The sequence below is a fragment of the Pseudophryne corroboree genome, chromosome 7 (assembly GCF_028390025.1).
Source record: "Pseudophryne corroboree isolate aPseCor3 chromosome 7, aPseCor3.hap2, whole genome shotgun sequence".
NCBI lineage: Eukaryota > Metazoa > Chordata > Amphibia > Anura > Myobatrachidae > Pseudophryne > Pseudophryne corroboree.
Genome location: NC_086450.1, coordinates 134,173,882 through 134,201,078, shown reverse-complemented (window position 1 = coordinate 134,201,078; position 27,197 = coordinate 134,173,882). Strand labels below are relative to the sequence as shown.

Here is a 27,197-nt window from a genome sequence, read left to right as displayed (position 1 = left end):
TGTCGGAGGGAGACTTGGTAAAGCAGACTTCAGGAGCCTGCGAAGGGGAAACGTCTCGACATTCCCATCTGTACCCCCGGGATACTACTTGTAGGATCCAGGGGTCCTGTACGGTCTCAGCGCCATGCTGAGAACTTGTCAGACGCGGTGGAACGCTTCTGTTCCTGGGAATGGGCTGCCTGCTGCAGTCTTCTTCCCTTTCCTCTATCCCTGGGCAGATATGATCTTATAGGGACGAGAGGACTGAGGCTGAAAAGACGGTGTCTTTTTCTGCAGAGATGTGACTTAGGGTAAAAAACGGTGGATTTTCCAGCAGTTGCCGTGACCACCAGGTCCGATGGACCGACCCCAAACAAGTCCTCTTCCTGTATACGGCCATACTGTGCCGTTTGGAATCTGCATCACCTGACCACTGTCGTGTCCATAACATCTTCTGGCAGTTATGGACATCGCGTTTATTCATGATGCCAGAGTGCAAATATCCCTCTGTGCATCTCGCATATATAGAAATGCTCTATAGTCAATAAAATACTGTCCCTGTCAAGGGTATCAATATTTTTAGTCAGGGAATCCGACCAAGCCACCCTAGCTCTGCACATCCAGGCTGAGGCGATCGCTGGCCGCAGTATAACACCAGTATGTGTGTATATACTTTTTATTATATTTTCCAGCCTTGTCAGCTGGTCCTTGAGGACGGCCCTATCTATAGACGGTACCGCCACTTGTTTTGATAAGCGTGTGAGCGCCTTATCCACCTTAAAGGGTGTTTCCCAACGCGCCCTAACTTCTGGCGGGAAAGGGTATACCGCCCATAATTTTCTATCGGGGGGAACCCACGCATCATCACACACTTTATTTAATTTATCTGATTCAGGAAAAACTATGGTAGTTTTTTCACATCCCACATAATACCCTCTTTTGTGGTACTTGTAGTATCAGAAATACGTAACACCTCCTTCATTGCCTTTAACGTGTGGCCCTAATAAGGAATACGTTTGTTTATTCACCGTCGACACTGGATTCAGTGTCCCTGTCTGTGTCTGTGTCGACCGACTAAAGTAAACGGGCGTTTTAAAACCCTTGACGGTGTTTTTGAGACGTCTGGACCGTACTAATTGTTTGTCGGCCGTCTCATGTCGTCAACCGACCTTGCAGCGTGTTGACATTATCACGTAATTTCCTAAATAAGCCATCCATTCCGGTGTCGACTCCCTAGAGAGTGACATCACCATTACAGGCAATTGCTCCGCCTCCTCACCAACATCGTCCTCCTACCTGTCGACACACACGTACCGACACACAGCACACACACAGGGAATGCTCTGATAGAGGACAGGACCCACTAGCCCTTTGGAGAGACAGAGGGAGAGTTTGCCAGCACACACCAAAAACGCTATAATTATATAGGGACAACCTTATATAAGTGTTTTCCCTTATAGCATCTTAATATATATATAAGCATATCGCCAAATTAGTGCCCCCCCTCTCTGTTTTAACCCTGTTTCTGTAGTGCAGTGCAGGGGAGAGCCTGGGAGCCTTCCCTCCAGCCTTTCTGTGAGGGAAAATGGCGCTGTGTGCTGAGGAGATAGGCCCCGCCCCTTTTTCGGCGGCCTCGTCTCCCGCTCTTAACGGATTCTGGCAGGGGTTAAATATCTCCATATAGCCTCCGGAGGCTATATGTGAGGTATTTTTAGCCAAAATAGGTATTCATTTGCCTCCCAGGGCGCCCCCCTCCCAGCGCCCTGCACCCTCAGTGACTGCCGTGTGAAGTGTGCTGAGAGGAAAATGGCGCACAGCTGCAGTGCTGTGCGCTACCTTTAGAAGACTGAGGAGTCTTCTGCCGCCGATTCTGGACCTCTTCTTACTTCAGCATCTGCAAGGGGGCCGGCGGCAAGGCTCCGGTGACCATCCAGGCTGTACCTGTGATCGTCCCTCTGGAGCTGATGTCCAGTAGCCAAGAAGCCAATCCATCCTGCACGCAGGTGAGTTCACTTCTTCTCCCCTAAGTCCCTCGTTGCAGTGATCCTGTTGCCAGCAGGACTCACTGTAAAATAAAAAACCTAAGCTAAACTTTCCTAAGCAGCTCTTTAGGAGAGCCACCTAGATTGCACCCTTCTCGGCCGGGCACAAAAATCTAACTGGCTTGGAGGAGGGTCATAGGGGGAGGAGCCAGTGCACACCACCTGATCCTAAAGCTTTACTTTTTGTGCCCTGTCTCCTGCGGAGCCGCTATTCCCCATGGTCCTTTCAGGAACCCCAGCATCCACTAGGACGATAGAGAAAGGTATTATACATTGCTGCCCAGGGCGCCCCCCCAGCGCCCTGCACCCTCCGTGACCGCTGTGTGAAGTGTGCTGACAACAATGGCGCACAGCTGCAGTGCTGTGCGCTACCTCAGGAAGACTGAAAAGTCTTCTGCCGCCTGCTTCTGGACCTCTTCCATCTTCGGCATCTGCAAGGGGGGTCGGCGGCGCGGCTCCGGGACCGGACTCCATGGCTGGGCCTGTGTTCGATCCCTCTGGAGCTAATGGTGTCCAGTAGCCTAAGAAGCCAATCCATCCTGCACGCAGGTGAGTTGACTTCTCTCCCCTAAGTCCCTCGATGCAGTGAGCCTGTTGCCAGCAGGACTCACTGAAAATAAAAAACCTAAAAACTTTTTCTAAGCAGCTCTTTAGGAGAGCCACCTAGATTGCACCCTGCTCGGACGGGCACAAAAACCTAACTGAGGCTTGGAGGAGGGTCATAGGGGGAGGAGCCAGTGCACACCACCTGATCCTAAAGCTTTATTTTTGTGCCCTGTCTACTGCGGAGCCGCTAATCCCCATGGTCCTGACGGAGTCCCCAGCATCCACTAGGACGTTAGAGAAATGACGTTTCCATGCTTGACCACAAGCCCTGGAAATTTCTTCCCTGTGTGACTGCTCCCCAGCCTCTCAGGCTGGCATCCGTGGTCACCAGGACCCAGTCCTGAATGCCGAATCTGCGGCCCTCTAGAAGATGAGCCCTCTGCAACCACCACAGGAGAGACACCCTTCTCCTTGGAGACAGGGTTATCCGCTGATGCATCTGAAGATGCGATCCGGACCATTTGTCCAGCAGATCCCACTGAAAAGTTCTTGCGTGGAATCTGCCGAATGGAATCGCTTCGTAAGAAGCCACCATTTTTCCCAGGACCCTTGTGCATTGATGCACTGACACTTGGCCTGGTTTTAGGAGGTTCCTGACTAGCTCGGATAACTCCCTGGCTTTTTCCTCCGGGAGAAACACCTTTTTCTGGACTGTGTCCAGAATCATTCCTAGGAACAGCAGACGTGTCGTCGGAATCAGCTGCGATTTTGGAATATTTAGAATCCACCCGTGCTGTCGTAGTACTACTTGAGATAGTGCTACTCCGACCTCTAACTGTTCCCTGGACCTTGCCCTTATCAGGAGATCGTCCAAGTAAGGGATAATTAAGACGCCTTTTCTTCGAAGAAGAATCATCATTTCGGCCATTACCTTGGTAAAGACCCGGGGTGCCGTGGACAATCCAAACGGCAGCGTCTGAAACTGATAGTGACAGTTCTGTACCACAAACCTGAGGTACCCTTGGTGAGAAGGGCAAATTGGGACATGGAGGTAAGCATCCTTGATGTCCAGAGACACCATATAGTCCCCTTCTTCCAGGTTCGCTATCACTGCTCTGAGTGACTCCATCTTGAATTTGAACCTTTGTATGTAAGTGTTCAAGGGTTTCAGATTTAAAATAGGTCTCACCGAGCCGTCCGGCTTCGGTACCACAAACAGCGTGGAATAATACCCCTTTCCCTGTTGTAGGAGGGGTACCTTGATTATCACCTGCTGGGAATACAGCTTGTGAATGGCTTCCAATACCGCCTTCCTGTCGGAGGGAGACGTTGGTAAAGCAGACTTCAGGAACCGGCGAGGGGGAGACGTCTCGAATTCCAATTTGTACCCCTGAGATACTACCTGCAGGATCCAGGGGTCCACTTGCGAGTGAGCCCACTGCGCGCTGAACTTCTTGAGACGACCCCCCACCGTACCTGAGTCCGCTTGTAAGGCCCCAGCGTCATGCTGAGGACTTGGCAGAAGCGGGGGAGGGCTTCTGTTCCTGGGAAGAGGCTGCCTGCTGCAGTCTTTTTCCCCTTCCTCTGCCCCGGGGCAGATATGAGTGGCCTTTTGCCCGCTTGCCCTTATGGGGACGAAAGGACTGAGCCTGTAAAGACGGTGTCTTTTTCTGCTGAGAGGTGACCTGGGGTAAAAAGGTGGATTTCCCAGCCGTTGCCGTGGCCACCAGGTCCGATAGACCGACCCCAAATAACTCCTCCCCTTTATACGGCAATACTTCCATATGCCGTTTGGAATCCGCATCACCTGACCACTGTCGCGTCCATAACCCTCTTCTGGCAGAAATGGACAGCGCACTTACTCTTGATGCCAGAGTGCAAATATCCCTCTGTGCATCTCGCATATATAGAAATGCATCCTTTAAATGCTCTATAGTCAATAATATACTGTCCCTGTCCAGGGTATCAATATTTTCAGTCAGGGAATCCGACCAAGCCACCCCAGCACTGCACATCCAGGCTGAGGCGATTGCTGGTCGCAGTATAACACCAGTATGTGTGTATATACTTTTTAGGATATTTTCCAGCTTCCTATCAGCTGGCTCCTTGAGGGCGGCCGTATCAGGAGACGGTAACGCCACTTGTTTTGATAAGCGTGTGAGCGCCTTATCTACCCTAGGGGGTGTTTCCCAACACGCCCTAACCTCTGGCGGGAAAGGGTATAATGCCAATAATTTTTTAGAAATTAGCAGTTTTTTATCGGGGGAAACCCACGCTTCATCACACACCTCATTTAATTCATCTGATTCAGGAAAAACTACGGGTAGTTTTTTCACACCCCACATAATACCCTTTTTTGTGGTACTTGTAGTATCAGAAATGTTCAAAACCTCCTTCATTGCCGTGATCATGTAACGTGTGGCCCTACTGGAAAATACGTTTGTTTCCTCACCGTCGACACTGGAGTCAGTGTCCGTGTCTGGGTCGACCATCTGAGGTAACGGGCGCTTTAGAGCCCCTGACGGTGTTTGAGACGCCTGGACAGATACTAACTGATTTGCCGGCTGTCTCATGTCGTCAACAGTCTTTTGTAAAGTGCTGACGCTATCACGTAATTCCTTCCATAAAACCATCCAGTCAGGTGTCGACTCCCTAGGGGGTGACATCACTATTACAGGCAATTGCTCCGCCTCCATACCATTTTCCTCCTCATACATGTCGACACAACGTACCGACACACAGCACACACACAGGGAATGCTCTGATAGAGGACAGGACCCCACTAGCCCTTTGGGGAGACAGAGGGAGAGTTTGCCAGCACACACCAGAGCGCTATATATATATATATACAGGGATAACCTTATATAAGTGTTTTTCCCTTATATAGCTGCTGTATTGATTTATCTGCCAAATTAGTGCCCCCCCTCTCTTGTTTTACCCTGTTTCTGTAGTGCAGGACTGCAGGGGAGAGCCAGGGAGCTTCCCTCCAATGGAGCTGTGAGGGAAAATGGCGCTTGTGTGCTGAGGAGATAGGCTCCGCCCCCTTCTCGGCGGCCTTTCTCCCGCTTTTTTAAGGAAAAACTGGCAGGGGTTAAATGCATCCATATAGCCCAGGAGCTATATGTGATGTATTTTTTGCCATCTAAGGTGTTTTTATTGCGTCTCAGGGCGCCCCCCCCCCAGCGCCCTGCACCCTCAGTGACCGGAGTGTGAAGTGTGCTGAGAGCAATGGCGCACAGCTGCGGTGCTGTGCGCTACCTTATTGAAGACAGGACGTCTTCTGCCGCCGATTTCCCGGACCTCTTCAGTCTTCTGGCTCTGTAAGGGGGCCGGCGGCGCGGCTCTGGGACCTATCCATGGCTGGGCCTGTGATCGTCCCTCTGGAGCTAATGTCCAGTAGCCTAAGAAGCCCAATCCACTCTGCACGCAGGTGAGTTCGCTTCTTCTCCCCTTAGTCCCTCGGTGCAGTGAACCTGTTGCCAGCAGGACTCACTGAAAATAAAAAACCTATACTTAAACTTTTTCACTAAGCAGCTCAGGAGAGCCACCTAGTGTGCACCCTTCTCGTTCGGGCACAAAAATCTAACTGAGGCTTGGAGGAGGGTCATAGGGGGAGGAGCCAGTGCACACCAGGTAGTCCTAAAGCTTTTACTTTTGTGCCCAGTCTCCTGCGGAGCCGCTATCCCCCATGGTCCTTACGGAGTTCCCAGCATCCACTAGGACGTCAGAGAAATATATATATATATATATATATATATATTATTTGGAGGCTGATTGGGAGTCATTTTGGCTTACATTATCAGCAGCATATACAGCAGATTTACTACCATCATTAACTCCAGTGCGTACCTTCTCCTGCTCTATACTAGGTGTATAAGACACAGGTGAGCCACGTTTGTGTCACCATACTAGGTGTATAAGACACAGGTGAGCCACATTTGTGTCACCATATCCAAGGACAATACATTACGCAAATGGTCACATATTCAACTCAGCCTCTTAATCTGTACCACTACGCATGGAAATTACAATGATCATTCCCACATTTTGACAGCACTTACAATATGTACATAACTAATCCCTTTTCAAGATATACTACTTTTAGAAATGTATGTTTATTTATACTAGATCTAGATCTATATATTTTAGCAAAATAACATTCCTTATTAATTCCTAAATGTCATTTTTCAAAAGGTGTATTTAATGTATCGCTGTGTTTGGACAAACGTTGTATATGAAGCAGATTATGTTGATGAGCTGGTTTTTCAATCCTGATATGCAGAGATATGGGGTGGCAGAAAGACTGGCTGACTTGGCCTTTGAGCCACTGTGAAATATGTGCTTTATGGTCTGTTTCGATATTATGTTACAGATGTGTCCTCATACATCATTGCTGCAGTCGCGTCAAACTGCCCCTCTTGGCGTGCCAGGTCCTGTGAGACTCGGCTAACATCAGGTGTATTTTTTGCAGAAAATTCATCTTCGTCACAATGCATCTTGCTCCGTATACAGACTCTGTCACTCACAAAACACATTCATAACAAATTAATCGGCACAGTTTACTGGTGTGTTCTAGTTGCACTGCGTTGTAACTAAGACACCCATCTCATGCTGCGTGGTATATTGAGGCTAGATGTAGGAGGACACATCTGTATCTCTACACTGGTATCCGGACTCTAGGTTGACATCACTTAGGTCGATAGTAAATAGGTTGAAACTAGAAATAGGTCGACACGACCATTAGGTTGACATGAACAAGGTCGACATACAAAAATGTCGACATGAGGTTTTAAAATAAATATATATATATATATATTTTTTTTTTTTTCATACTTTACGATCCTTGCGGACTTGGGAACGGAAACCTGTGCTGAGCGCAGCGAGACACCTTGCCCGAAGCATGGTGAGCAAAGCGAGCCATGCGAGGGGACACGATGCACTAATTGGGGTTCCCAGTCACTTTATGAAGAAAACTACACCAAAAAAACCATGAAAAACTCATGTTGACCTTTTTTCATGTTGACCTTGTTTATGTCGACCTAACGGTTGTGTCTATTTATTTCTAGTGTCGACCTTGCTACTGTCGACCTAAACACTGTCAACCATGAGTCAAATACCCCTCTACACTAGAAGGAAGTGAATGTACTGATGCAGCTGGTGTTTTAAGGAGTCTCACCACATGGGTTTACATGTCTGGTAGGAGTAAAAGATTGATATTCTAAATGCTATGTTAGCTACGTTAATGAACCATTTCCTATACTGCATGGTTTAAAGAGAAATCAAAACTTATTTATTTATTAATTCATTGGTCGTTTTCGATTGGTGGTTTAAAAAGAGCCTCCCCTTCTAACGCCCTTTGATGAAAGCGCAGACTGATTATTGCAGAGAAACGCGTAATAATAATAATAATAATTTTATTTATATAGCGCTCTTTCTCCAACAGGACTCAAGGCACTTTGTAAGGAGAGGATCATGTGTAGAAACTAATAAGCTGAGCATTCTGCTCTAGATTAATCATTGTGGTGAAAATTACTTTTTTTAATGTGTGAAAGACAAAGATACTACAGTACATTAGTTATTTAATCCAGGTGCTGATTAATACCTTGACACTGAAAATCACTACTACTGTACACAGTTTTCAGCAGTGCTGTCTGAGATCACTGTACTCTCACAAAGCATGGATTAATCTTCAGCTATAGATTTCACAATGTTTAAACATTCTGGTATTAGTTGTGATTTAGGGACAAACCGCATTATAAGGTAAAAGTTGGACTTAAATTAAGGACCATTTAACGCTCTAGGAATATTGAATGGATTTTGCTTGAAGATTCATTTTATGCACTGAAAGAGCTAAACTTTGCAAAGAAGTTAAATATATAATACAATTTAAAAAGAAATTAATTAAGAATTTCAATAATTACAGAAACAAACCAGTTCCTTTAACGCTTGATATAGTGTATAGTCATTACAGTCATACACAAATTGAAAGAAGAAACATGTCTATGTTTTGGGCCATTAATGCAATGTGTACTTACTGCCGGTGACTTCTGAAATTCAAAGACTTTATCCACCACTTTTGAAATAATGTTTGGAACTGCAGAGTCAAAAAAAAAAAAAAAAAAAAAAAAACAGTGGTCTGAGCATACAATAATTCTATCTACAGGGAATTCAAAAAGTCCCTCCGCCGTGACAGTCTGCGAAGCCTTCCCGCAGAGAATGTGTGCTAAGTAATATGACAACATAATGGTTTATAAACACCTTATTTGAAATAATAAGAATTTACTTACCGATAATTCTATTTCTCGGAGTCCGTAGTGGATGCTGGGGTTCCTGAAAGGACCATGGGGAATAGCGGCTCCGCAGGAGACAGGGCACAAAAAAGTAAAGCTTTTACCAGATCAGGTGGTGTGCACTGGCTCCTCCCCCCATGACCCTCCTCCAGACTCCAGTTAGGTACTGTGCCCGGACGAGCGTACACAATAAGGGAGGCAATTTGAATCCCGGGTAAGACTCATACCAGCCACACCAATCACACCGTACAACTTGTGATCTAAACCCAGTTAACAGTATGATAACAGAAAGAGCCTCTTAAAGATGGCTCCTTAACAATATAACCCGAATTTGTTAACAATAACTATGTACAGTATTGCAGATAATCCGCACTTGGGATGGGCGCCCAGCATCCACTACGGACTCCGAGAAATAGAATTATCGGTAAGTAAATTCTTATTTTCTCTATCGTCCTAAGTGGATGCTGGGGTTCCTGAAAGGACCATGGGGATTATACCAAAGCTCCCAAACGGGCGGGAGAGTGCGGATGACTCTGCAGCACCGAATGAGAGAATTCCAAGTCCTCTTTTGCCAGGGTATCAAATTTGTAGAATTTTACAAACGTGTTTTCCCCCGACCACGTAGCTGCTCGGCAGAATTGTAATGCCGAGACCCCTCGGGCAGCCGCCCAAGATGAGCCCACCTTCCTTGTGGAATGGGCCTTAACAGATTTAGGCTGTGGCAGGCCTGCCACAGAATGAGCAAGTTGAATTGTGTTACAAATCCAACGAGCAATCGTCTGCTTAGAAGCAGGGGCACCCAACTTGTTGGGTGCATATAGTATCAACAGCGAGTCAGATTTTCTGACTTCAGCCGTCCTTGAAATGTATATTTTTAAGGCTCTGACAACGTCCAACAACTTGGAGTCCTCCAAGTCGCCAGTGGCCGCAGGCACCACAATAGGTTGGTTCAGGTGAAACGCTGATACCACCTTAGGGAGAAAATGCGGACGAGTCCTCAGTTCTGCCCTATCCGAATGGAAGATTAGATAAGGGCTTTTATAAGATAAAGCCGCCAATTCAGATACTCTCCTGGCGGAAGCCAGGGCCAGTAACATAGTCACTTTCCATGTGAGATATTTAAAATCCACCTTTTTCAATGGTTCAAACCAATGGGATTTGAGGAAATCTAAAACTACATTTAGATCCCACGGTGCCACCGGAGGCACCACAGGAGGCTGTATATGCAGTACTCCTTTAACAAAAGTCTGTACCTCAGGAACTGAGGCCAATTCTTTTTGGAAGAATATTGACAGGGCCGAAATTTGAACCTTAATAGATCTCAATTTGAGACCCATAGACAATCCTGATTGTAGGAAATGTAGGAAACGACCCAGTTGAAATTCCTCCGTCGGAACACTCCGATCCTCGCACCACGCGACATATTTTCGCCAAATGCGGTGATAATGTTTCGCGGTGACTTCCTTCCTTGCCTTAATCAAGGTAGGAATGACTTCTTCTGGAATGCCTTTCCCTTTTAGGATCTGGCGTTCAACCGCCATGCCGTCAAACGCAGCCGCGGTAAGTCTTGAAAGAGACAGGGACCCTGTTGTAGCAGGTCCCTTCTCAGAAGTAGAGGGCACGGGTCGTCCGTGACCAACTCTTGAAGTTCCGGGTACCAAGTCCTTCTTGGCCAATCCGGAGCCACTAGTATTGTTCTTACTCCTCCTCACCGTATAATCTTCAATACCTTTGGTATGAGAGGCAGAGGAGGAAACACATATACTGATTTGTACACCCAAGGTGTTACCAGTGCGTCCACAGCTATTGCCTGTGGATCTCTTGACCTGGCGCAATACTTGTCCAGTTTCTTGTTGAGGCGAGACGCCATCATGTCTACCATTGGTCTTTCCCAACAATTTACTAGCATGTGGAAGACTTCTGGATGAAGACCCCCCTCTCCCGGGTGAATATCGTGTCTGCTGAGGAAGTCTGCTTCCCAGTTGTCCACGCCCGGGAAGAACACTGCTGACAGTGCTATTACGTGATTCTCCGCCCAGCGAAGAATCTTGGTAGCTTCTGCCATTGCACTCCTGCTTCTTGTGCCGCCCTGTCTGTTTACATGGGCGACCGCCGTGATGTTGTCCGACTGAATCAACACCGGTTTTCCTTGCAGGAGTGGTTCCGCCTGGCTTAGAGCATTTTAGATTGCTCTTAGTACCAGAATGTTTATGTGAAGAGACTTTTCCAGGTTCGTCCATACCCCCTGGAAGTTTCTTCCTTGTGTGACTGCTCCCCAACCTCTCAGGCTGGCGTCCGTGGTCACCAGGATCAAATCCTGTATGCCGAATCTGCGGCCCTCCAATAGATGAGCCTTTTGCAACCACCACAGAAGATATACCCTTGTCCTTGGCGACAGGGTTATTCGCAGGTGCATCTGAGGATGCGACCCTGACCATTTGTCCAACAGATCCCTTTGGAAAATTCTTGCATGGAATCTGCCGAATGGAATTGCTTCGTAAAAAGCCACCATTTTTCCCAGGACTCTTGTGCATTGATGTACAGACACCTTTCCTGGTTTTAGGAGGTTCCTGACAGGTCGGATAACTCCTTGGCTTTTTCCTCGGGAAGAAAAACCTTTTTCTGAACCGTGTCCAGAATCATCCCTAGGAACAGCAGACGTATCGTCGGAAAACAGCTGCGATTCTTGGAATATTTAGAATCCAGTCGTGCCGTCGAAGAACTACTTTAGATAGTGCTCTTCCGACCTCCAACTGTTCTCTGGAACTTGCCCTTTTTAGGTCGTGCAAGTAAGGGATAATTTAGATGCCTTTTTTCTTTGAAGAAACATCTTTTCGGCCATTACCTTGGTAAAAAGGCCCGGGGTGCCGTGGATAATTCAAACGGCATCGTCTGAAACTGATATTGACAGTTCTGTACCACGAACCAGAGGTACCCTTGATGAGAAGGACAAAATTTGGACATGGAGGTAATCCTTGATGTCCAGGGACACCATATAGTCCCCTTTTTTCCGGTTCGCTATCACTGCTCTGAGTGACTTTATCTCGATTTGAACCTTTTATGTAAGTGTTCAAAACATTTTAGATTTAGACTATGTGTCACCAAGCCGTCTGGCTTCAGTACCACAATATAGTGTGGAAAAATAATACCCTTTTCCTTGTCGTAGGAGGGGTACTTTGATTATCACCTGCTGGATATACAGCTTGTGAATTGTTTCCAATGCTGCCTCCCTGTCGGAGGGAGCCGTTGGTAAAGCAGACTTCAGGAACCTGCGAGGAGAAGATGTCTCGACTCTCCAATCTTTACCCCTGGGATAATACTCGTACGATCTAGGGGTCAACTTGCGAGTGATCCCACTGCGCCCTGAGACTCTTGAGACTACCCCCCCACCTTGAGTCCGCTTGCACGGCCCCAGCGTCATGCTGAGGACTTGGCAGACGCGGTGGAGGGCTTCTTTTCCTGGGAAAGGGCTGCCTGCTGCAGTCTACTTCCCTTACCTCTATGTCTGGGCAGATATGACTGGCCTTTTGCCTGCATGCCCTCATGGGAAAGGAAAGATTGAGGCTGAAAAGACGGTGTCTTTTTTAGCTGAGATGTAACTTGGGGTAAAAAAGGTTGGATTTCCCAGCTGTTGCTGTGGTCCCCAGGTCCGATGGACCGACCCCCAAATAACTCCTTCCCTTTATACAGCAATACTTCCATCTGCCGTATGGGATCTGTATCACCTGACCACTGTCGTGTCCCTGACATCTTCTGGGAGATATGGACAACGCACTTATCTTGATGCCAGAGAGCAAATATCCCTCTGTGCATCTCACATACATATATATAGAATGCATCCTATTAAATGCTGTACATGAATAAAATATTTTCAGTCAGGGAATCCGACCAAGCCAACCCAGCACTGCATCTCCAGGCTGATGGCGATCGCTGGTCGCAGTATAACCACCGTATGTGTGTATATACTTTTTAGGATATTTTTCCAGCTTCCTATCAGCTGGCTCCTTGAGGGCGGCCGTATCTGGAGACGGTAACGCCACTTGATAAGCGTGTGAGCGCCTTATCACCCTAAGGGGTGTTTCCCAACGTACCCTAATTTCTGGCGGGAAAGGGTATAACGCCAATATTTGCTATCGGGGTAACCCTACGCATCATCACACACTTCATTTTATTTTATCTGATTCAGGAAAAACTACAGGTAGTTTTTTCACTCCCACATAATACCCTTTCTTGTGGTACTTGTAGTATCAGAAACACGTAACACCTCCTTCATTGCCCTTAACGTGTGGCCCTAATGAGAAATACGTTTGTTTATTCACCGTCGACACTGTATTCAGTGTCCGTGTCTGTGTCTGTGTCGACCGACTGAGGTAAATGGGCGTTTTTTTAAAAACCCCTGACGGTGTTTCTGAGACGCCTGGACCGGTCCTAATAGATTGTCGGCCGTCTCATGTCGTCAACCGACCTTGCAGCGTGTTGACATTCTCACGTAATTCTCTAAATAAGCCATCCATTCCGGTGTCGACTCCCTAGAGAGTGACATCACCATTACAGGCAATTTCTCCGCCTCCTCACCAACATCGTCCTCATACATGTCGACACACACGTACCGACACACAGCACACACACCGGGAATGCTCTGACAGAGGACAGGACCCACTAGCCCTTTGGGGAGACAGAGGGAGAGTCTGCCAGCACACACCAAAAACGCTATAATTATATAGGGACAACCTTATAAAAGTGTTTCTCCCTTATAGCATCTTTTATATATATACAATATCGCCAAAATCAGTGCCCCCCCTCTCTGTTTTAACCCTGTTTCTGTAGTGCAGTGCAGGGGAGAGCCTGGGAGCCTTCTCTCCAGCTTTTCTGTGAGAGAAAATGGCGCTGTGTGCTGAGGAGATAGGCCCCGCCCCTTTTTCGGCGGGCTCGTCTCCCGCTATTTTTGAAGTTAGGCAGGGGTTAAATATCTCCATATAGCCTCTGTGGGCTATATGTGAGGTATTTTTTGCCTCTAATAAGGTTTTTATTTGCCTCTCAGAGCGCCCCCCCCAGCGCTCTGCACCCTCAGTGACTGTTGTGTGAAGTGTGCTGAGAGGAAAATGGCGCACAGCTGCAGTGCTGTGCGCTACCTTTATGAAGACTCAGGAGTCTTCAGCCGCCGATTTTGGACCTCTTCTCTCTTCAGCGTCTGCAAGGGGGCCGGCGGCGCGGCTCCGGTGACCATCCAGGCTGTACCTGTGATCGTCCCTCTGGAGCTAGTGTCCAGTAGCCAAGCAGCAAATCCACTCTGCACGCAGGTGAGTTCACTACTTCTCCCCTAAGTCCCTCGTTGCAGTGATCCTGTTGCCAGCAGGACTCACTGTAAAGTAAAAAACCTAAGCTAAACTTTCTCTAAGCAGCTCTTTAGGAGAGCCACCTAGATTGCACCCTTCTCGTTCGGGCACAAAATCTAACTAGAGTCTGGAGGAGGGTCATGGGGGGAGGAGCCAGTGCACACCACCTGATCTGGTAAAAGCTTTACTTTTTTGTGCCCTGTCTCCTGCGGAGCCGCTATTCCCCATGGTCCTTTCAGGAACCCCAGCATCCACTTAGGACGATAGAGAAAAAAAATAAGCTAGATAAGAATGTAATAAATTAAGTGTTGATAGTGTTGTGTCTCTCTGGCCTTCCATATCTGCAGCCAGAAACAGCGCTCACTGCGAAGGGACTTTTAGATGTCCCTGTATAAAGTATAAATGCTGTCAAACCCTAAAAGCACTCTGTCTTATGTGTGTGAACGTTTCAGCATATTGTATTGCAAATGACTTGTGTGCCACAGTCATTGTGGATATAGCAGGGGGTATATGTGGAGGTGCAAGAATAAATGGGTAGGGCGTTGCCTGGACAGGCCAGGCTATTTAAATGTCTAGGCCAAAGAAAATCTCTCATTTAAATTATATATTGATATATACAGAATATTATACCGCCGTATACACACACACACTTGCATACAGTATATACACACACAGAGTTATTGGTGGAGTTTAAGAAGCTAACGATAGGGATACTGTATGTATCAAACCTTGGAGAGAGTTAAAGTACCAGCCAATCAGCTCCTAATGTCTATTTTAGAGGCTGTGTTTGAAAAATAACCATTAGGAGCTGATTGGTTGGCTCTTTATCTCTCTCCTCTTTATCGCTCTCCAAGGTTTGATATAACTCCCCCATATAATGTAACTATGCATGAATAGTAGGTTTAATGAGAAGTGGCTTTGATGACACTAGTGCTAGTTAAAAACCAACCAAAAAAAGAAAGCTGTTGAGGGAGCACTGCATCCCTCTATTGGACCTTTAAAAGCATTGTGGATTGTAGAAACTAAATGTACAGTATACCGTATAGTATTTATACGAGGGTGGTTCAATAAACAGGATTTTGGTACTTACCAATGAATCCTTTTCTCAGATTCCATAGGGGACACTCGAGTTACACTGGGGTATAGATGGGTGATGAGTGGAGCCTGGCACTTTTATAATTCTTTATAATTGATGTTGGCTCCCTACTCTCTATACCCCACTGACCTCAGCTTAGATTAACCAAGCCCGAGTGAACACGGAAAGTAGAGAAAACACAACAGACAATGCACAGGTAACTCTACTTATTGTGACTCATATTTACTACACTAGAAGGCGCTGTTTCTCATCCTTATTTTTCAGATCCATTAAATTAAACCATTTTGGAACACAACAGAACAAAAAAATAAGTAACAAACATACTACAAACAGGCAACAGGAAATCCTAACATACTAAAGGAACAAGGCAGGAAAGAATGTGCTGGTTGGGCGTCCAGTGTTCCCTATGGAATCAGAAAAATAAGAATTTACTTACCGATAATTCTATTTCTCGTAGTCCGTAGTGGATGCTGGGGACTCCGTCAGGACCATGGGGAATAGCGGCTCCGCAGGAGACAGGGCACAAAATTAAAAGTTTGACCACTAGGTGGTGTGCACTGGCTCCTCCCCCTATGACCCTCCTCCAAGCCTCAGTTAGGATACTGTGCCCGGACGAGCGTACACAATAAGGAAGGATTTTGAATCCCGGGTAAGACTCATACCAGCCACACCAATCACACTGTACAACTTGAGATCTGAACCCAGTTAACAGCATGATAACAGAGGAGCCTCTGAAAAGATGGCTTCCAACAATAATAACCCGATTTTTGTAACAATAACTATGTACCAGTATTGCAGACAATCCGCACTTGGGATGGGCGCCCAGCATCCACTACGGACTACGAGAAATAGAATTATCGGTAAGTAAATTCTTATTTTCTCTGACGTCCTAAGTGGATGCTGGGGACTCCGTCAGGACCATGGGGATTATACCAAAGCTCCCAAACGGGCGGGAGAGTGCGGATGACTCTGCAGCACCGAATGAGAGAACTCCAGGTCCTCCTTAGCCAGGGTATCAAATTTGTAGAATTTTACAAACGTGTTCTCCCCTGACCACGTAACTGCTCGGCAGCGTTGTAATGCCGAGACCCCTCGGGCAGCCGCCCAAGGTGAGCCCACCTTCCTTGTGGAGTGGGCATTTACAGATTTTGGCTGTGGCAGGCCCTGCCACAGAATGCGCAAGTTGAATTGTGCTACAAATCCAACGAGCAATCGTCTGCTTAGACGCAGGAACACCCAGCTTGTTGGGTGCATACAGTATAAACAGCGAGTCAGACTTTCTGACTCCAGCCGTCCTTGAAATATATATATATATATATATATATATTTTTTTTTTTTAAGGCTCTGACAACGTCGAACAACTTGGAGTCCTCCAAGTCGCTAGAAGCCAGGGCACTACAATAGGTTGGTTCAGGTGAAACGCTGATACCACCTTAGGGAGAAACTGAGGACGCGTCCGCAGTTCTGCCCTGACCCAATGGAAAATCAGATATGGCTTTTGTACGAAAAAGCCGCCAATTCTGACACTCTCCTGGCCGAAGCCAGGGCCAGTAGCATGGTCACTTTCCATGTAAGATATTTCAAATCCACCGATTTGAGTGTCTCAACCAATGGGATTTGAGGAATCCCAAAACTACATTGAGATCCCACGGTGCCACTGGAGGCACAACCGGGGCTGTATATGTAGTACTCCTTTGACAAAAGCTTGGACTTCAGGAACTGAAGCCAATTCTTTCTGGAAGAAAATTGACAGGGCCGAAATTTGAACCTTAATGGACCCCAATTTGAGGCCCATAGACAATCCTGTTTGCAGGAAATGTAGGAATCGACCCAGTTGAAATTCCTCCGTCGGAGCCCTCTCCTTCAGGATCCGGCGTTCAACCGCCATGCCGTCAAACGCAGCCGCGGTAAGTCTAGAGGTAGAGTGCACGGATCCTCCGTGCGCATCTCTTGAAGTTCCGGGTACCAAGTCTTTCTTGGCAAATCCGGAACCACGAGTATCGTTCTTACTCCCCTTCGCCTTATAATTCTCAGTACCTTGGGTATGAGAGGCAGAGGGGGGAACACATACATTGACTGGTACACCCATGGTGTTACCAACGCGTCCACAGCTATTGCCTGAGGGTCTCTTGACCTGGCGCAATACCTGTCCAGTTTTTTGTTGAGGCGGGACGCCATCATGTCCACCTTTGGTTTTTCCCAACGGTTCACAATCATGTGGAAGACTTCTGGATGAAGTCCCCACTCTCCCGGGTGGTGATCGTGTCTGCTGAGGAAGTCTGCTTCCCAGTTGTCCACTCCCGGAATGAACACTGCTGACAGTGCTATCACATGATTTTCTGCCCAGTGAAAAATCCTTGCAGCTTCTGCCATTGCCCTCCTGCTTCTTGTGTCGCCCTGTCTGTTTACGTGGGCGACTGCCGTGGTGTTGCCCTACTGGTTCAACACCGGCTGACCCTGAAGCAGAGGTCTTGCCAGGCTTAGAGCATTGTAAATTGCCCTTAGCTCCAGTATATTTATGTGAAGTGAAGTCTCCAGGCTTGACCACACTTTCTGGAAATTTCTTCCCTGTGTGACTGCTCCCCAGCCTCTCAGGCTGGCATTCGTGGTCACCAGGACCCAGTCCTGAATGCCGAATCTGCGGCCCTCCAAAAAGGTGAGCACTCTGCAACCACCACAGAAGAGACCCCCTTGTTCTTGGAGACGGGGCTATCCGCTGATGCATCTGAAGATGCGATCCGGACCATTCGTCCAGCAGATTCCACTGAAAGGTTCTTGCGTGGAATCTGCCGAATGGAATCGCTTCGTAAGAAGCCATCATTTACCCAGGACTCTTGTGCATTGATGCACTGACACTTTTCCTGGTTATAGGAGGTTCCTGACTAGCTCGGATAACTCCCTGGCTTTCTCCTCCGGGAGAAAAACCTTTTTCTGAACGGTGTCCAGAATCATCCCTAGGAACAGCAGACGTGTCGTCGGGCTCAGCTGGGATTTTGGAAAATTTAGAATCCACCCATGCTGTTGCAGCACTACTTGGGTTAGTGCTACACCGGCCTCTAACTGTTCTCTGGATCTTGCCCTTATCAGGAGATCGTCCAAGTAAGGGATAATTAATACGCCTTTTCTTCGAAGAAGAATCATCATTTCGGCCATTACCTTGGTAAAGACCCGGGGTGCCGTGGACAATCCAAACGGCAACGTCTGAAACTGATAGTGACAGTTTTGTACCACGAACCTGAGGTACCCTTGGTTTGAAGGGCAAATTGGGACATGGAGGTAAGCATCCTTGATGTCCAAGGACACCATAAAGTCCCCTTCTTCCAGATTCGCTATCACTGCTCTGAGTGATTTCATCTTGAACTTGAACCTTTGTATGTAAGTGTTCAAAAGATTTCAGACTTAGAATAGGTCTCACCGAGCCGTCCGGCTTCGGTACCACAAACAGCGTGGAATAATACCCCTTTCCTTGTTGTAGTAGGGGTACCTTGACTATTACTTGCTGGGAATACAGCTTGTAAATAGCTTCCAACACCGTCTCCCTGTCGGAGGGAGATGTTGGTAAAGCAGACTTCAGGAATCTGCGAGGAAGAGACGTCTCGAATTCCAATCTGTACCCCTGTGATACTACCTGCAGGATCCAGGAGTCGACTTGCGAGTGAGCCCACTGCGCGCTGAAATTCTTGAGACGACCCCCCCACCGGACCTGAGTCCGCTTGTAAGACCCCAGCGACATGCTGAGGACTTTTCAGAAGCGGGGGAGTGCTTCTGCTCCTGGGAAGGAGCTGCTTGCTGCAGTCTCTTACCCTTTCCTTTGGCTCGGGCAGATATGAATGGCCTTTTGCCCGCTTGTTCTTATGAGAACGAAAGGACTGAGGCTGAAAAGACGGTGTCTTTTTCTGTTGGGAGGTGACCTGAGGTAAAAAAGGTGGATTTTCCGGCTGTTGCCGTGGCCACCAAGTCCGATAGACCGACCCCAAATAATTCCTCCCCTTTATACGGCAAACTTCCATATGCCGCTTGGAATCCGCATCACCTGACCACTGTCGCGTCCATAAACAACTTCTGGCAGAAATGGACAGCGCACTTACCCTTGATGCCAGAGTGCAAATATCCCTCTGTGCATCTCGCATATAAAGAAAATGCATCCTTTAAATGCTCTATAGTCAATAAAATATTGTCGCTATTCAGGGTATCAATATTTCCAGTCAGAGATTCCGACCAAACCCCCCCAGCACTGCACATCCATGCTGGGGCGATTGCTGGTCGCAGTATAACATCAGTATGTGTGTATATACTTTTTAGAGTATTTTCCAGCCTCCTATCAGCTGGATTTTGAGGGCGGCCGTATCAGGAGACGGTAACGCCACTTGTTTTGATAAGCGTGTGAGCGCCTTATCTACCCTAGAGGGTGTTTCCCAGCGCGCCCTAACCTCTGGCGGGAAAGGGTATAATGCCAATAACTTCTCTGAAATTAGCAACTTCCTATTGGGGGTAACCCACGCTTCATCACACACTTCAATCAATTCATCTGATTTCAGGAAAAACTACAGGTAGTTTTTTCACACCCCACATAATACCCATTTTTGTGGTACTTGTAGTATCAGAAATATGTAACGCCTCCTTCATTGCCGTGATTATGTAACGTGTGGCCCTACTGGAAAATACGTTTGTTTCTTCACCGTCGACACTGGAGTCAGTGTCCGTGTCTGTGTCTGTCGACCGACTGAGGTAATGGGCGTTTTAAAGCCCCTGACGGTGTTTGAGACGCCTGGACAGGTTCTAATTGGTTTGCCGGCCGTCTCATATCGTCAACCGACCTTGTAGCGTGTTGACACTATCACGTAATTCCATAAATAAAGCCATCCATTCCGGTGTCGACTCCCTAGGGGGTGACATCCCATTACAGGCAATTGCTCCGCCTCCACACCAACATCGTCCTCATACCTGTCGACACACACGTACCGACACACAGCACACACACAGGGAATGCTCTGATAGAGGACAGGACCCCACTAGCCCTTTGGGGAGACAGAGGGAGAGTTTGCCAGCACACACCAAAGCGCTATAATTATACAGGGACCACCTTATAGTAAGTGTTTTCCCTTATAGCAGCTTAATATATAATAATATCGCCAAAAAATGCCCCCCCCTCTCTGTTTTAACCCTGTTTCTGTAGTGCAGTGCAGGGGAGAGCCTGGGAGCCTTCCCACCAGCGGATCTGTGTGGGAAAAATGGCGCTGTGTGCTGAGGAGATAGGCCCCGCCCCCTTCACGGCGGGCTCTTCTCCCGGTTTTTTCTGTAATCCTGGCAGGGGTTAAATACATCCATATAGCCCAGGGGCTATATGTGATGTATTTTTAGCCAGTAAAGGTAATTACATTGCTGCCCAGGGAGCCCCCCCCGAGCGCCCTGCACCCTCAGTGACCGCGGTGTGAAGTGTGCTGAGAGCAATGGCGCACAGCTGCAGTGCTGTGCGCTACCTTAAGAAGACTGGGAAGTCTTCAGCCGCCGATTTCTGGACCTCTTCTCTCGTCAGCATCTGTAAGGGGGCCGGCGGCGCGGCTCCTGTGACCCATCCAGGCTGTACCTGTGATCGTCCCTCTGGATCTAGTGTCCAGTAGCCTAAGAAGCCAATCCATCCTGCACGCAGGTGAGTTCGCTTCTTCTCCCCTTAGTCCCGCGTTGCAGTGATCCTGTTGCCAGCAGGACTCACTGTAAAATAAAAAACCTAACAAACTTTTATTCTAAGCAGCTCTTTAGGAGAGCCACCTAGATTGCACCCTTCTCGGCCGGGCACAAAAACCTAACTGAGGCTTGGAGGAGGGTCATAGGGGGAGGAGCCAGTGCACACCACCTAGTGGTCAAACTTTTAATTTTGTGCCCTGTCTCCTGCGGAGCCGCTATTCCCCATGGTCCTGACGGAGTCCCCAGCATCCACTTAGGACGTCAGAGAAAAGGGATTTACAGTATCGGTAAGCACCAAACTTGAACCACCCTCGTACATATGTAATTATACACACTCACATTTTAAGACTATATGGAAGAAGATATTGCATGTACTCATCACATGTACATTTAAGATGCACACATCAAACACCATGCTGTGGGCCAAATGTTCTTACAATACAATAACCCAAGAGAAACATTTACCGAAGAGTCTCCTGATTTCTTTATCTGATCCTGTATGGCGAACTGTTCGTTGAAGGATTCGATGGTTGCCAACTTGCTGCCATTGCTGGCACAATACAATGCAGCTTCCTTGTAGCCAAGTTTTTTATCAGACACAAACCAATATTCACTACCTTCAATAACGACTGGAGGGCCCCTTTTAAGTTTCCACTCTAAAGTACCAGATAGAAATGAATAGTGTAAATATGCATGAAACAAAAGTGAAATTAAACATTCTAGAATACTTGGGCACCAATAACTAGATTGTGAGATAGAACACTCTATGAAGAATTAATTTATTGTCTACAACTGAAAAGTATACACCTACTATTGGTGTTCCCCAATTAGCTAGTATGGGTGGGTGTTTTTATCAAGAATATTATCTGCATTGCAATTACCTGGTTGATACCACTCTGGACTCTTCAATAAAGCACCTAAAAAAATAAATTAAAAAAAAGTAAAAAAATATATACATTAGTCTGTGGCATTGTACACAAATATATGGAGGGAACGGATTCAACGAGTACACTTAAATATATTACCTTTTACCCCTCAGCTTTGGCAGAGAAATTATAAGTTCATTAAATCGCAGTGCATTGATATAAGTTTTATATGGCAGATGAATGGTTACAGATTTTAGAAGTTCCGAGTAGCATTTACAGTGCCAGCTAATCCTTCCAAGCAGAACGCTTACCTTTGGGAACCTGACACACCCACTCAAGTCGTGCATCACAGTGGAACGGTTTCAAACTATACTCCCTTTCTTGGATCAGGTCTACATGCCACATCCACAAACTCCGTTTTGGTAGATTAATCTGTTTATTCAGAAAGCAAAATAGAAATGATTTACCCAAAAAACAAGCACAAACAAAGTGACAAGTCCATGCTATAGTCCTGCTACTTCACTGCTTAATGTAAGTGTGAACAAAACAAGGTAAATTTCAGGATCCATCATGATCTATAATGCAGACTATGGGTGTAATTAAATTGTTTGTAAAGTAGGTTGGGTGTCTTTTTTTTCTTCCTGTCTATTAGCTAGGAAAAAAGAGACACCCAACTGACTTTTCAAACAATTGAACATCCCCCTATGTGTTTGCAAAGAAAACAGTACACGTTACTGCCCACAAAAACATTAAAAAAATTAGGTGATTACAGAACTTTTTTTTAAGGTGCCCTTGCTCATGGGATTTATTCAGATTAAGTATAAAGAGTAAGAAATGAGTCTCCTGTAAATTAAAACATTGCGCCGTATTCAGATTTATATGCAAACCCAATGGTTTAGGTACAAATACGATTGTTGGGGGTCTGCACAGACGCAAGACCCATTCTGTGAATGTGCAGAATGGGTTCTGTGATATCATTAGAAGTCTCCCCTCAGCTACAGTGTTTGGGGGGCAAAGCGGGGGTAGCGACCAGGACTGTTCTGTAGGCATACCAAGCCCATGGTCAGCATTGTCGAATGCAGAATTCCTGGACCCGGCTGACCGGTTTTGACAGCGGGTGCTGATAAATCACATTAAACTGAATTAACAATCACACGTATATGCTAATATATATATATATATATATATATATATATATATATATATATATATATATACACACATACATACATACATACACACACACATATATATATATATATATATATATATATATATACACACACACACACACACACACACACACACACACACACATATATATATATAAAAAATAGGGATGAGAAACAGCGCCTTCTAGTGTAGTAGATATGAGTCTGAACAATAAGGACCTTCACCAGTGAATCACACCCTTGCAATGAACAGGTACCATTTCAAGTGGACATATCCACTTTTTATATCACGTAGGTCAAGTGAAGGATCAGAGTCTGGACGACTTCTCATTCACCATGAAATAACTTCCTGTCACGAAGCACAGGTAACTCTACTTATTGTGACTCATATTTACTACACTAGAAGGCGCTGTTTCTCATCCCTATTTTTCAGATCCGTTAAATTAAACCGTTTGGAACACCAGTTATTTGGAGAACAGCTGCCACCCTTCAACAGGGGAGTGTTGAATGACTCTGTAAAGTTGGATGTTCTATCAAGGATTATAGACTCTGTATATACATTTGTAGTTGGTGTAGCGCTTACTACCACCACCATCACAATATATATATATATATAGAATTCCAAAGGTAAAGATGGCACTCAGAGACTTAAATATATAGATGCAGAAAGCTGTATTTGAGTTCAACGTTTCGGGGTGCAACCCCCTTTCTCAAGAATACATACAGCACAAAACAGATACAACCAAACGTGGTCGCACTCACACAGAGGAGTATAACATCGACTGGGGTGACTCCCAAGAGGTCCAGAGTGTTAGTCCAGTACATGAACGGATGCAACTTTTTGTACATGCTGCCTATGCTGTATTTTCCTGATGATGATCCTGATGGATCGAAACGTTGAAAGAACTTTCCTTGTGAAATCACCTTGATAAGTATAAATAAAATATTCAATGCTTTTTACGTGCAAAACTCTGGTGAGTGCCCCTTTATGCTGTCTTTCTATATATATATATATATATATATATATATATATACACACACACAATTTTTTTTTAGATTATTGTGAATTATTTAAAAATAAAAAAACTAAGAAATCACATATACAAATTATTCAAAGCCTTTGCCTTGAAGCTCTAAATTGAGCTCGGGTGCATCCTGTTTCCACTGATCATCCTTGAGATGTTCCTACAGCTTAATTGGAGTCCACCTGTGGTAATTTCAGTTGATTGGACATGATTTGGAAAGGCACACGCCTGTATATATAAGGTCCCACACTTGACAGTGCATGTCTGAGCACAAATCAAGAATGAAGTCAAAGGTATTGTCTGTAGATCTCCGAGACAGGATTGTCTTGAGGCACAAATCTGGGGAAGGGTACAGAAAAATATCTGCTGCTTTGAAGGTCCCAATGAGCACAGTGGTCTCTATCATCCGTAAATGGAAGAAGTTCGGAACCACCAGGACTCTTCCTAGAGCTGGCCGGCCATCTAAACTGAGCAATCGGGGAAGAAGGGCCCTAGTCAGGAAGGTGATCAAGAACCCGACGGTCATTCTGTCAGAGCTACAGCATTCCTCTGTGGAGAGAGACAACCATCTCTGCATGAATCCACCAATCAGGCCTGTATATTAGAGTGGCCAGACAGAAGCCACTCCTTAGTAAAAAGCACATGGCAGCCCGCCTGGAGTTTGCCAAAATGCACCTGAAGGACTCTCAGACCATGAAAAACAAAATTCTCTGGTCTGATGAGAAAATAGGAATTTAATACCTACCGGTAATTCCTTTTCTCCTAGTCCGTAGTGGTTACTGGGCGCCTGCCTCAATGCTTCGATTCCTGCTTACCTAAGTAAGTGTTTGGTTGGCCCGCAGCTGCGGTCCCGTTTTGTTGTTGGGATAGCTTTGCTGTCTTGATTGGGTTGGTGTTGCTATACTCTGCTTTGGTTAGTGCCCTCCTTTCCATTATGGTTGTGTGTTGGCTTAGTGCTTCACCGCTGTTGTACCCGTTTTCTTCTCTCGTGGTATGTCCGTCTCCTCGGGCACAGTTTCCTAGACTGAGTCTGGTAGGAGGGGCATAGAGGGGAGGAGCCAGCACACACATACACACACTAAAGGTTTTAAAGTACCAGGCTCCAGTGGACCCGATCTATACGCCATGGTACTAAATTACAGATCCCCAGTATCCACTAGGACGTAAGAGAAAATAGGATTTTAATTACCTACCGGTAAATCCTTTTCTCGTAGTCCGTAGAGGATGCTTGGGTCCATTTTAGTACCATGGGGTATAGACGGTTCCGCAGGAGCCTTCGGCACTTTAAGACTTTTCAAACAGTGTGAACTGGCTCCTCCCTCTATGCCCCTCCTCCAGACCTCAGTATAGGAACTGTGCCCGAGGAGACGGACAACTTTGAGAGAAGAATTTACATTAAACTAGTAGCGAGATTCACACCAGCTCACACCATACAAAACATGCCTCCTAACATGGCTTTCAACCTAACCCATGCTAACGTGCATGCAAAACGCAACAGCTGTGAACATCTTAACACATGAGAACCTGAGTAAAAAGATAAAACTTAATTCTGCAGGAAAAATTAGCACTGGGCGGGCGCCCAGCATCCTCTACGGACTACGAGAAAAGGATTTACCGGTAGGTAATTAAAATCCTATTTTCTCTTACGTTCTAGAGGATGCTGGGGTCCATTTTAGTACCATGGGGATGTACCAAAGCTCCCAGTACGGGCGGGAAAATGCTAATGTTCCTGTAGAACTGACTGACAAAACTGAAGGTCGTCAGCAGCCGAGGTGTCAAGCCTGTAAAACTTAGCAAACGTGTTTGCCCCTGACCAAGTAGCTGCTCGGCAAATTTGCAACGCCGAGACACCCCGGGCAGCCACCCAGGAAGAACCCACTTTCCTTGTAGAGTGGGCCTTTACCGATCTCGGAAACGGCAATCCTGCCGTGGAATAAGCGTGCTGAATGGTACCTCTGATCCAGTGCGCAATAGTCTGCTTAGAAGCAGGACCCCCAATCTTGTTGGGGTCATAGAGGACAAACAAAGATTCTGTTTTCCTTATCCGAGCCATTCTTGCAACATAAGTCCTCAACGCTCTGACGACATCCAAGGACTTTTGAAAACGGCTGAGGTGTCAGAAGCCACTGGCACCACCACAGGTTGGTTGATATGGAAATAAGACACAATTTTTGGAAGAAAATGCTGACGCGTCCACAGTTTAGCTCTATCTTCATGAAGAATCAAATAAGGACTATTGTGTGACAGAGCCCCTAATTCGGACACTCGTCTGCCTGAGGCCAAGGACAACAGCATGACCACTTTCCAAGTGAGAAACTTCAACTCTACCTCTTGTAGAGGCTCAAACCAGTCCGATTTAAGGAACTGCAACACCACATTAAGATCCCATGGCGCTGCAGGAGGCACAAAGGGAGGTTGGATGCGCAGAACCCCCTTCACGAACGTCTGGACCTCAGGAAGGGAAGCCAACTGTTTCTGAAAGAAAATGGACAAGGCCGAAATTTGGACCTTGATAGACCCTAATCTCAAGCCAGCATCCACACCTGCCTGTAGAAATAGGAGAAGAGGTCCTAATTTACACTCCACCGCAGGAGACTTCTTGGATTCACACCAAGATATATATTTTCTCCAAATACGATGGTAATGTTTGGACGTTACTCCTTTCCTGGCCAGAATAAGTGTGGGAATGACTTAATTGGGAATACCCCATGCCGTCAAACGCCACCGCGGTAAGTCTTGCTAAACAAACGGCCCCTGCTGAAGCAGGTCCTCGCGAAGAGAGAGAGGCTGAGGATCTTCCAGTAATAACTCCTGAAGATCTGGATACCAAGCCCTACGTGGCCAGTCTGGAGCAATGAGAATTGCTCGAACCCTTGTTTCTACTGATGATCTTGAAAACTTTTGGTATTAGTGGAAGTGGAGGGAACAGATACACCGACTGAAACACCAACTGGGTCACCAGTGAATCCACTGCTATTGCTTGTGGGTCTCTCGACCTGGAACAATATTCCTGAAGCTTCCTGTTGAGACGTGATGCCATCATATCTACTTGAGGAACACCCCAACGATCTGCTATCTCTGCAAAGACTTCTGGGTGGAGGCCCCATTCTCCTGGATGGAGATCGTGTCTACTGAGGAAGTCTGCTTTCCAGTTGTCCAC

The 27,197-nt window shown here is 46.5% G+C and overlaps 1 protein-coding gene across 2 annotated transcripts in view; it reads right to left on the bottom strand.

Annotated features, from left to right (window-relative positions):
* Positions 1–27,197, bottom strand: part of LY75 (lymphocyte antigen 75) — a 283,460-nt gene that overhangs the window by 121,492 nt on the left and 134,771 nt on the right. For both annotated transcript variants that reach the window (XM_063933663.1, XM_063933664.1), the window contains 4 exons: positions 22,152–22,272; positions 21,856–21,891; positions 21,440–21,630; positions 8,603–8,661 (listed from right to left, as the gene is read on the bottom strand). In XM_063933663.1, the coding sequence (XP_063789733.1) occupies positions 8,603–8,661; positions 21,440–21,630; positions 21,856–21,891; positions 22,152–22,272 (407 nt within the window). The remainder of the gene's footprint in view (positions 1–8,602; positions 8,662–21,439; positions 21,631–21,855; positions 21,892–22,151; positions 22,273–27,197) is intronic.